This window comes from Haliotis cracherodii, unplaced genomic scaffold (genome assembly GCF_022045235.1).
Source record: "Haliotis cracherodii isolate W230 unplaced genomic scaffold, xgHalCrac1.p SCAF_4, whole genome shotgun sequence".
In the NCBI taxonomy this organism is placed as follows: domain Eukaryota; kingdom Metazoa; phylum Mollusca; class Gastropoda; order Lepetellida; family Haliotidae; genus Haliotis; species Haliotis cracherodii.
Window position 1 is genome coordinate 24258604 of NW_027266297.1, and position 12409 is coordinate 24271012.

General features: G+C 41.5%; 1 protein-coding gene across 5 annotated transcripts in view; it reads right to left on the reverse strand.

Moving 5' to 3' along the window:
- LOC139478219 (terminal uridylyltransferase 4-like) overlaps positions 1-12409 on the reverse strand; it is a 37573-nt gene that overhangs the window by 21069 nt on the left and 4095 nt on the right. For all 5 annotated transcript variants that reach the window (XM_071260615.1, XM_071260614.1, XM_071260613.1 and 2 more), the window contains exons 4-12: positions 11318-11434; positions 10298-10475; positions 9039-9179; positions 7814-8013; positions 5712-5825; positions 3986-4048; positions 2859-3030; positions 1663-2435; positions 616-763 (exon numbers count right to left, since the gene is read on the reverse strand). In XM_071260615.1, the coding sequence (XP_071116716.1) occupies positions 616-763; positions 1663-2435; positions 2859-3030; positions 3986-4048; positions 5712-5825; positions 7814-8013; positions 9039-9179; positions 10298-10475; positions 11318-11434 (1906 nt within the window). The remainder of the gene's footprint in view (positions 1-615; positions 764-1662; positions 2436-2858; positions 3031-3985; positions 4049-5711; positions 5826-7813; positions 8014-9038; positions 9180-10297; positions 10476-11317; positions 11435-12409) is intronic.

Consider the following 12409-nt stretch of genomic DNA (forward strand, 5'->3'; position numbering starts at 1 on the left):
CAAAATGGTTGCATCTAGTCAAGACGATCTGTTCGATAATCAAAATCTATATTGTGATAAAATGGGTTTTACTTAGCAAAGTGCATCAAATCACATGAGCACCTCGATTAGAAACACAAAAAGATTTGGAAAATATCCGTTGACTCCTAGTTGGCGGTACACATGCTTTGCAAATCCAGCAATCGACCGAAATCTGCACGACAGTTTACAAACCAGATGTCGATTTTGTTACACAATTTTGATTGGACTATGCATGGACTCGTTAGTTCAGTCAAAATATAACTCCAACTCCATAATTTCAACCTAGTTCGGCAAGGGTGGAAACTGGACAATTACAGTCAGTTAACTCCCTTGCCTCAGGAAGATGAAGTACACCTAAAATACTGAGAACGTAACGACAAACACAGTACACATTTAATTTTCTCATGCAGGATTAGTCACCGCCACTAGTCTTCTAATCAGGAGACTAGAAGAAATATTGAGGAATCATTTGCTTTTTCTCAAAATCTAGTCTTAACCAAATTACCATCAACAGAAAAACCACTTGTTCAAACTGAGCTACCAACCAGCTGGACTGACTCCTAGTACCGGTATCTGGCTCTGTCACAAACTCACTTGGAACTTGTTCAATGGTGACGGAAAGCATCTTCGCATATGCCTTCTTGACGGGAGGAAGGATTACTAGTTTGGGCAACTGGTCCTCAGGACAAGCAGTCTTCAAATGACCTTCCTTCTCACAGTAACCACAGATGATCGCAGGACCCTGGTAACATGGACACAGGAAAGAAGCAGTGTTTCATTGCTTTGTGGTTTTGTCACCAATAACTCATTTGTGGCCTGGTATCTGACACATTCATCAATATTCCAGCAATATTTCAGTATATTGTGGCGGCCTGTAAATAATCAAGTCTGGATCAGACAAACCAGTGGTTGATAGTATGAGCAATGTCCCAGACTGCTGGGTATGATGACATGTAATCAAAGAAGTCACCAAACCTGACCACAAGATTCACATAGTTCGTTGGTTTCTTGTTTTACGCCGCACTCAGCAATATTACAGCTATATGACGGCGGTCTGTAAATAATCGAGTCTGGACCAGACAATCCAGTGATTGATATGATGAGCATCGATCCACCCAATTGGGATCGATGACATGCATCAACCAAGTCAGCGAGCCTGACCACCCAATCATGTTAGACGCCATTTACGACAAGCATGGGTTGCTGAAGACCTATTCTACCCCGGAATCTTCACGGGTCAGATTCACATAGCCGCCTCTTATGACAACCCTTGGTTGCTGGAGACCTGTATTCTTACCAAGAATCCCCACAGGTCTCTGCATCATGAAGATATAAAATCTCCAAAACCAAATACCAAAATTGCTACAAGGGGCAGGAAGGGTCAATATCAGAGCAATATCATTAGCAATATCATGTGCCATAGCCAATTAACAGCTGCAGAAAGATTTGACCACTCAGAAGATACTTGAGATCAATTGAATCCACTTGGTTTCATATCAAAGGAGCATTATTATCATAATCATTATTTGTATTTATCTTTTCAGAGGTAGAAATAATTATTAACCATGACAATCTATGTAGTTACAGGCTTCAAAAAGTTTGCCTAAGTCCTTCAGTAGAATGATGAATCTAAACTCTCACCTTGCCATCAGTTAAAATCTTTGCTGTAAACTCATAGCAACACTCCTTATCCTCCAAGTTCAGTTCCTTTAGCACCGACTCGACCAACATGGGCCCAGACTTAACTTCAGTCACAGACTGTTCACTCTCCTTTATCACAGAAGTTGTCTCCCCTTGGGACTTGTCCCCATCATCACCTGCACCCTTGTCTTCGCCCTGGGACTCACTTGGCACACTTGTCTGACTTAGGGTATTACTGGAAGATACAGCTTGCACAGCACTCTGCACCACCTTCAAGGCAAAGTCCCGGGCGAAGCTGTCAATGTCTGAATGCACTGGTTCTTCTTTGCTGTCATCCAGTGAAATTTTACTAACACCTGCCGATATGATCGACGAGTCCTCCTCGCATAATGTACTAACTGAGCTACAGCTCTCGTTCACTGAAGGGGATAGCAACGTGTCAGATAATTGTCTCTCAGGGGAGGATTCTCCTTCGCCAGTCGTGACGTCTGATGCTTCCTGGTCCTCTGGTTCCACACTGGAGTCTCGGGCAGCATCAGTGTCATCATCCGTGTCCTCTGCATCTCGAGAAGCAAACTCACCCAGATGTTTCTTTCTGCCCCTGGATTTTTCCACGATGCCAGACAGAACTTCATTGCTGATGAGGGATCCTCCTCCTTTACTCCTGGGCAGGCCAAAGTAGTGATAGGCTTTCCGCAGACTGTCTTGGAAATACTCGTATATCTTGGTGTTACTCACAGTCCTAGCCACATTCCTCTTCTGGGAAAATGGATCTGATGCACAGGGAAAGCAACTAATACAGAATGTCATTGCTTAGATACAATTAAATTATTTCTGCAACATGAGGGCTGAGGTTTGAGAACAGACCTGCCTTGAGCAACCTACAACATTTTTTACGAGTACATTTTTTTACATTTTTACTAGTACTCACTCTAAGCTTCTTAGAAAAAGTGAAATATATTTCAAAATGTGAATAAATGTGTTTTGATCTGAAAAAGGAGACAGTTGGAACAAACATTGACATCAATGGTAGGATGCATACCAAGAATTACTTCAGCAGCTATGCTTTCAGAGAAGATAATGTCCTCAAGCTACCAGGTCATGACATAAGCTCACGATGACAAGATAACATAATAAATTCTCTCTGGGGGGGGTTACAAAACTGTCAATCTCGTACAGATATATATCAATATTACCTTCAATGGCTAGTTTCTTGGAATTCCATTTCTTCTCTGCCCTAGCCAGCATCTTTTGTTGCCTCAGACAAACAACAAACATGGCCGTGTCGAAGCCAAGGCTGAAGTATCTCAGAACCTCGAGCCATAGTGTCCCCAGAGAACTTGTGTTCTTGCTCTGCCAACCGATGGCCTGAAGAACACAATGGGTCCGTGACTATTTCAAGCCAATGTCAAGGGAGATAATTCTTCAATTGTACCTCATGTTAATCCTTTTACATTTAACTAAAAAAAATATTCTGGTGAATGTTTTCCTAAATTAGAATGGTGACAAAGGAAACATTTCTCTGTAATGGTTAAAATAATAATCTAATCCATGACAGATGAAATAACAACCTGATTTCCTAACGACAACACTTACTACCTAATGACAACCCTGACTACCTGACAACCCCGACTACCTAATGACAACCCCAACTACCTAATGACAACACCAACTACCTGACAACCCCAACTACCTAATGACAACCCTGGCAACCTAATGACAACCCCGACTACCTGACAACCCCAACTACCAAATGACAACCCCGACTACCTAATGACAACACCAACTACCTAATGACAACCCCGACTACCTAATGACAACACCAACTACCTGACAACCCCAACTGCCTAATGACAACCCTGACTACCTGACAACCCCGACTACCTAATGACAACCCCAGCTACTTAATGACAACTCATAATACCTAATGACAACCCTGACTACCCGGAATACCTAATGACAACCCTGACTACCTGACAACCCCGACTACCTAATGACAACCCCAGCTACTTAATGACAACTCATAATACCTAATGACAACCCTGACTACCCGGAATACCTAATGACAACCCTGACTTCCTGACAACCCCGACTACCTGATGACAACCCCAGCTACTTAATGACAACTCATAATACCTAATGACAACCCTGACTACCCGGAATACCTAATGACAACCCTGACTACCTAATGACAATGCCAACTACCTAATGACAACCCTGTCTACCTAATGACAACCCTGTCTACCTAATGACAACCCTGACTACCTAATGACAACCTAGACTCCCTGAAACCCTAACTAAACATAGTGCCTGATGAACTCACCTCCTCTTGCATCCTCTCCAACCATGCATTGGATACATCAGTGTCAATATTTTTTGGTAGGTTCTGTAGCAATGTAGTAATTGGGTGAATGAATTATGTTACTGTAAGCAATATGACAAATATACAACTGCCTGCAACATATCAAGCCTGAACAAACCAGTCATCAATTGCATGGGAGGAAAGCCCAAACTATGATGTGAAGTCCATGGGCACATTCAGGGGTCTACACTCCAAAATCAAAGGTCGTTTCACACACTCAGCAATGTATGCAATGTATGCAATGTAAGATTAATAGAAACAGCGGCACTTTTAGATTGACAGCTTCCTGACGTATAGCTGCCAAGCATCACAAGTCAGCTATCATATCAGCCTATAAAAACATTTGTTACATGCCGGTAGATTTAAGCCACGCCCAAAAGTTTTCTTTGGGAATCTAATTATGGAGCGTGTGATTTATTACTATTACTTGTACATTTAAATACTTTCTATGAATATTATGCTATATTTTCTATTGGGAATTGAATTAATATATCACCAAAGTCACAATCAATTTTTTCCACTTCACCTCCCCGTTTAAACAATTTTTTGTTATTTGTGACTCTTGTTAAACTTGATACAGTGTCTCAGAGATATGATCAACTGCAAGACTGACTGACTGATACACAAAATAATTGACTTCAATATATTTTATTTTTATTAAGAAATAAATGATGAGTGGATGTTGTTTACCGTACAATAAAACACGGCAGGTAAATAAACCATGAGGTGTTTATTCTCCCTGCAGTGTTTTATTGTATGATAAACGACGACCATGAGTCGGGTTTTTTATATGAGATATCAACATTATTTACAGCCTCTTAAAGGATGATGATAAATGTACAAGCTTCAAAAATATTTACCCATATTTTAATAATGATGACAGAATCCGACCTCGGAAATGTTGGACAAGTCTATTTCAAGCACAGGTGGATATTTCCTGCATATTCTCACAATCCTCACGTCAATTACCAGTACCTTTTCTGTCAATACCGATTGTCATATCTCTCCCTCTTTTGGATGCGATCATTCGGCCATGGCGTTTATCTGTGTACCCCAGCTAAATATAAGGGGAACAACTCACCAGACACTCTGCTCTCAAAAATAACGTTGTCCAATATACAACGTCATCAAGTTGTGAGCACATGTTTGAATCTCCAGAAATGAGGTCATGATCGAACATTGTTTTATCGTGTAATAACCACACTTCGTTCTTCATTGTGTTTGGCAATTTATCGCGAAGCTATCTTACATGTAGCTATAAAATGTAAAAAGCGGTCAGCAGATTCATGTTTACTCCTCCATAAACACAAAACCATATTGAAGTCAACTGTCATAAATAAATTCGTCAACAATAATAACTTAAAAGACTGCTTATTTAATCTTTAACATACAAAAAGGTGTAGACGACAGCAGGAAATCATTCTACTATCTACTGCCCAGTCTATTATCAGCCAATCAGAATAGTAGTCAGTTAGTGGACATGGGCATTATTATTTTTCAGCCCCTAAAATTGATTGGTCAGCCAGACAAATGCCACAGAATCACCTGCAATTTATTTATTTCACAAAATGTCATTTGACAGGTAAACGTCTCAGAAGAACCTGAATCAAATGTGCAAGGACTTGCAAAGCGAAATGAAACTAGTCTTTCATTAAGGTTATGACAGTAAATAATAAATCATACTGACCGACGCCAAAACAGGTAATACTGGTAGCTGCAGTTGTTGAAGGAAGAAAACCGTCATCAGTGACGTGGCATAGGCCGGCAAGGTGCCTTCACTCTGGACATCGAGACGGCACACCTGAAACAGCCATGTCAAGGAGTTGGAGTAGAGGGGGGCTGAATCATTGTGCACAATCACTTTGTCCGAACAAATCAGTCAAATACAAAGATGCTAATCTTTAAGAACCCCTTTTCAGGCTTAAAAAAATAAAAGAATTGGTTCTCAGGCAATGACTTTTTAAAATATAGTGCAGGCGGGTTTGTAACCGAATAGACAGGACCTCCCTTCATAGACAAGCATACAAACTCCTATTGCCGCCATTACCGTAAAGCAGTGCGCATGTAAAGGGAAGAAACTGCATGCTATGTTGGATTGCAATGTTTTTAATTAAAAATTAGGATTTAAAAAAAAAAAAATTAAATGAAAATAAAAACAAACATGCGCCGACTTTATGATGATGCGGGCAGTGCCTGAGAACCAAGACTATTATTTTTTAAGTCGTATGTACTGAAGTTTTAAGAATCTTATTTGAAAAATGAAAATGCTTGACTGGTTGCCTTTTGATGATATGTTTAAAAGTTATGTGTAATCATTTACAGATCAAGGATTGAAGATTTGTTCAGATCAAATAGCATTTATCTCCACAATTGTTCAAAACTGCTTACCATTAATTGTTGTATAACAATGTTACGGATGAATCATCGGAACATGCAATTCAGAATGATTCAAGCACATAATTCGCTCTGTCCATAACAGAGTGAGTGGGGTTTAACGCCACCTTTAACATTATTCCAGTTATATCGCAGCGTGTCAGCTTAATATGGGAGGAAAGCCCGAAGTGATGCAGGTCTCAGACGTTTACCACTTCGGTGAAACCCATGAGCACGGGTATGGTGCTGACAAACCAAGAAACATAATCGGGGCGAACCGGGATTCGAACCAACAATCATAGGTTTCTGGCGTGCCCAGGGGATGCAACTCTGCACAGCGAATCGCAGTGCCTTAGATGACTGGGCCACCCGTGCCCCCGATATGCATGTGAGGCTGGTAATACCGGGTAAGTGTCAAAGGCCTTGTTTAATAAATTGACTTTAGAGTTAAGACAAAATAATTCCCATAGTTTAATATCAATCGTAGCACAAAGATTGCTTTCTGGAATGGTTATATATGTTCAATTTTAGAGTGTTATTGTTTACATACTACAGTGAACTGAAGCAAGTTAGGGTGATTTGTTTGGTTCTTGTTTAAAGTCTCACTCAGCAATATTCCAGCTATATGACGGCGGTGTGTAAATATTCGAGACTGGACCAGACAATCCAGTGGTTGACATCATGAACATCGATCTACGCAATGGGGATACGATGACATGCATCTTTTGAACCAAGTCAGTGAGTCTAACCACCCGAATCTGTTAGTCTCCTCTTAAGACAAGCATAGTTGCCTCTTACGGCAAGCATGGGTTGCTGAAAATCTATTCTAACCCGGAACTTCACGGGTAAAGTTAGGGTGTGTACCAGATGCATTATGGACTTCTGACTGCTTCATGATGTTACAACCCATCACTGACATAAAGTAGACGTCGTCATCGTCGCGTCTAAGATAACTGCACTTATATAGCCACGTGCATGCACGGGTGTGTGTTTGTGTGGCTGCTTGTACTAGTCCGGACTGATGCCGATTTATAGTGCTAGCTCACTGAGATACCATGCCGCAGTTTAACATGAATACCCCACTCAGACACAGTATACTGACTGACTCCGAGCCGACCAGTCCTTGTTTTGCCGAGCGCCAGATAGGGTAACAGCAAGTACCATCTTTTAACGTCTTTTTGTATGACGCGGCCATGGATCGAACCCCGGACATTCCGCTCTCCGGGCGGACACTCTACCACTAGACCATGGAGGCAGTCTATTTCATTAGTAAACGTACATACTTTGAAGTATATACTAAGGTAGTTTAGCTAAATAAAGAAGCTGCAAAAGGAAACAAATCTAGATTCCTTGAGTTACAGGTAAAGCAACAATAATCAAGAGAAGAAAAGAACTGAAAGGTACAATTCTGCCTACCTTGGCCCAGTATCTAAAGGCGACAGCTAGCTTCCTGACTCTTGGGTCCATCTCACTGTACACAGCTAGAAGCTGACTTGTTGCCGTCGCCGGGCGACTGTTGATCGTCATCTTACACTCCAGTTTTGTGTCTGGGTCGATGAAGACAACAGCTGGCACCTTGGCCGAAAAGTCGCTGTGTATGTTGATGAATTGATCCTCTGTAAATGGGTTAGTTGTGAGTAGATAACACCTCTACATACAGCATGTCCTTTATATCACAGATTAATTTTGAAGAAGGCTTTAAGTGGAACAGACATAGATGTTTACAACTCTTGTGAAATCCAAGAGCACAGTTACGGTGCTAAGGATCATAATCTGAGTTCACATCTGATTATGTGGTGCCTTAGACAGTATCAGTGCCCCTGCGCCACTCAAAACAATTCAAGAACAAGTTTGTTTGTTTGTTATTTAATGCCGCACTCAGCAATATTCCAGCTACATGATGGTGGTCTGTATTTGTTTGTTTGTTTGTTGTTTAACGCTGCACTCAGCAATATTCCAGCTATATGATGGCAGTCTGTAAATAATCGAGTCTGGACCAGACAATCCTCTGATTGACATCATGAGCATCGATCCACAAAATAGGGATATGATGACATGCATCAACCAAGTAAGCCAGCGTGACCACCCGATCCCATTAGTTACCTCTTATGTCAAGCACATTCACCTTTTACGGCAAGCATAGGTTGCTGAAGACCTATTCTAACCCGCATCTTCACGGGTCAAGAACAAGTACAATGTAGGATTTCTTCATGTAATGTCAGCAACATTTTGTTCAGATCTTATGTGCAATCAAATCAAGATGTTGGAACCAACTCAGAAACTTTCCTGACACCAAATGTTTGTTGTTTAATGCAGCACCCAACCATATTCCAGCTAGATGACGGCAGTCTCTAAATAGTCAAGTCTGGACCAGACAATCCAGTGGTTGACATCATGAGCATCAATCTACGCAAATGATATACGATAACATGTATCAACCAAATCAGCGAGCCTGAACACCAGATCCTGTTAGCCTCTTACGACAAGCATGGGTTGCTGAGGATGATCTTCACTGGTTGACAACAAATGAGCTCCCTTGTAACATTGATACAACTAACTCTAAAAACATCTCACAAAGAAATATTCAAACATACACAACTCAAGTCACCTGTAATGTTTATTTGAGGCTTGCCAACCTTACCTGCAGTTTTGAGAATGTTGAAAACCTCGATCAGTTTTTTGGGTAGACCTTCCATATCGGCTGCATAGAGATCGATGTTGACATCACTGGACTTGAGGCCGAAGCCAGTGAGGGAGGAGCCATACAGCTGGAGAGACACACCTGAACATAAGAGTGAGTGAGTGAGTGAGTGAGTGAGTGAGTGAGTGAGTGAGTGAGTGAGTGAGTGAGTGAGTGAGTGAGTGAGTGAGTGAGTGAGTGAGTGAGTGAGTGAGTGAGTGAGTGAGTGAGTGAGGTTTTACGCCGCTTTTAGCAATATTCCAGCAATATCACGGCGGGGGACACCAGAAATGGGCTTCACACATTGTACCCATGTCGGGAATCGAACCCGGGTCTTCGGCGTGACGAGCAAACGCTTTAACCACTAGGCTACCAGACCACCCCCTGAACACAAGAAAACAGGTGCTACAGGCCATGCTGCATGAGGACAAAACTAGGACAAAAACTGTCAATACAATTACAAACAGGAACTATTATGAATACATCCTCAATATGCATCGCTCACCACTCAATGAATAATGTTGGTGGCAGAACTGACTTTACTTGTGATGTCATGAACATCAGTGTCCCGCAGAGTGACAACACATTTTAATGTGTCTCTTGCAGATGTGTTAGTGGTGGAGTGAAGGTATGTAAATAAGAAGCTTGATCAGTTTAATAAAGACAAATATTGTCTTGCTGCTGTATAAAAACATTCCTGTCTGCATGTATTAAATTCTTTTCGAAAACAAAACAAAAACACTAAGTCTCACAGTGAGTGACTGAATGTTGCATTAGTGTTTGAGATATCTCACTAGCAAACAGAAAAATTGGTCAAATGCTTCAGATGGCCTTGAAAATAAGGTTCAAATCTGAACCAAATCCCCGCAGTTTCTGGAGATATCTTGCTAAGAAATGATAAACTGGTCAAATGTATGACCCTGAAAAGCAAATGGAAAGGTCAAGGTCACCATTATCAACCATTGGTGTATGAATCAATGAAAAAAAAACGACTATGAGATGTACATACGGACATGTACGGACAGAGCCTAATACAGCGTTCCCTGCGTCACAAGCACAGCGGTAAGGGACAAACAGCAAAATGTCACAAACACCCAGCTGATAGCCAGGCGATTCTGGCAACAAGCATGCAATGTACTTATTCTGACCCTGAATCTCCATATGGACACCCTGATAGATCTTTTCTTCATTTTTAAGAAACTGATTCAAGAATCACTGACCAGGTAACTGCTTGTGAATAAAGTCCTCCACCCTGTTGACAATATCCTTTCTCTGCTGCACCTCCTCCTGGGTCAGGCCGTAATCAGCGTGTATCGTCTCCAGCAGCTCGTCCAGGGCAAGCACCTGCTTCTGGGTGGGAGGGGGCATGTACCGTAGTGTGTTCTCCGATTCTGTCACCTGAAGTACCAACAATGTGACCAATGTGAGCTCAAGAATTGAGTTTTAGCAATATAAATGCAACATTATTCTAGTCTCATCAGACAAGCAATATGATAACGCCCTCACTCTAGTCTAATCAGACAAGCAATATTATAGAGATACCACTCTAGTCTAATCACATTAGCAATATCATGATTATAGTCGCCATAGTCAAGACAGTAGCAATGTCATAGCTACATGACATTCGTCTGATCATACCAGCAATATCAGCTTACTAGTCTTGTATTAATGTTAATTAACAGTCTGAAACTTGAGCCACTATTCCGTAACACAAGTCTATTCAAATTTAGATCAGCCTGGTTCGCTTCGCTAATTATTAACCATATCATAATACCAGAATGTACCCAAAAATGAAACTAAGAGACAAGTTCGAGCAAGAAGAATCAAAAGATTTTGCCACAGACTGATATTCTGACCATCCATGTTGAAAAAGAAGCATGGTCTTTATAGAAGGGCTCTATCAACAGTGATCCAGAAACAAGCATGCAAACTATTTTAACTTTCATTAGTCTAGTATTTGCCTTCACACTGATGAGTGAGTGAGTGAGTGAGTGAGTGAGTGAGTATGGTTTTACGCCGCTTTTAGCAATATTCCAGCAATATCACGGCAGGGGACACCAGAAATGGGCTTCACACACTGTACCCATGTCGGGAATCGAACCCGGGTCTTCTGCGTGATGAGCGAACGCTTTAACCACTAGGCTACCGGACCGCCCCTCACACTGATGAACAGTTGAAACAATTAGGTAACTGTAGATAAGCAAGCCTGACATGGAACCTGGAATATATTGTGACTGTACCTCCTTCCTCCGTCTATGCCGCGGCTCCGACACATGCTTGAGGTAGTCCTGTACCCTGTCCAGATGGTACTCACACAGGCGACAGAAAAACTTGGCTCTTGGGAACTTCACTGATTTCTGAAACAGAAAATAAACAACATCTACATGTGTACATCGGTGTTGATAAACCATCACACACCTGGGCCCACTTGCACAAAGCGATCTTAGCGCTAAGATGATCGCAACTCCCATATTTCATCATAGGCTTACAATAGTCTTAGCGCTAAGATCGCTTTGTGCAAGTGGGCCCTGGCACCACCAGATTCATGAGATGACATGTGATAACTCTGGCACTGATTGGAGAAGAAATATTGCATAGTTTCCGATACACGTATATGCCAGATTCAAAGTCTTCCTTGTTTCCATGGAAATGACAAAACTGGTTTCCTATAAATTATACACTTATATACTTATTCTCTCCGCACTAAGGATTTCTTCTTGATCCCATGTGGAAAAGTTTCTAGCTTCTAAAAAACATACACCTGAATACATCACAGTATCACCATGGATGCCGTCCAACAACTGGGCCACGTACGTTATCCCATGCACAGCGACCCTACATGACCTGATCACGTGTCTATCTCTGCCTCATCATTCTCTTAAGTCAGAGCTAGCTGGCTACAGGAACTGGGATGAGGGGATGGTCGGGTGGGCACATTGCGTGTGAGATATGACACAAATAAATATATAATTTTTAGGAAAATTTCCAAATTTCTCACACTATGAATTTATCCCACAGTGGGATGGTGGGTCCACATACCCTAGCCTGAGAGACTACAACAGTGGGACAACACGAGGAAGCTGGTTCTAAACAGTGAAATTAAAAAAAGATTTTAGAACACTGTCTTGTGTTGTTAAACAACAAGAACTCAAGAGCGGGAAAACACACATGCAGAACATGTTTTCACATATGACATTGTTCAAGGCATTGTCATCATAGCTGTTAAGAACAATCGATGCAGCATATGCCTGATGATCGATCCAGAAGCAGACTCAAGCCAATCGATGTTACAAGACAGACACAGCACTATCTCCCAAGGACCTGCTCAGAAG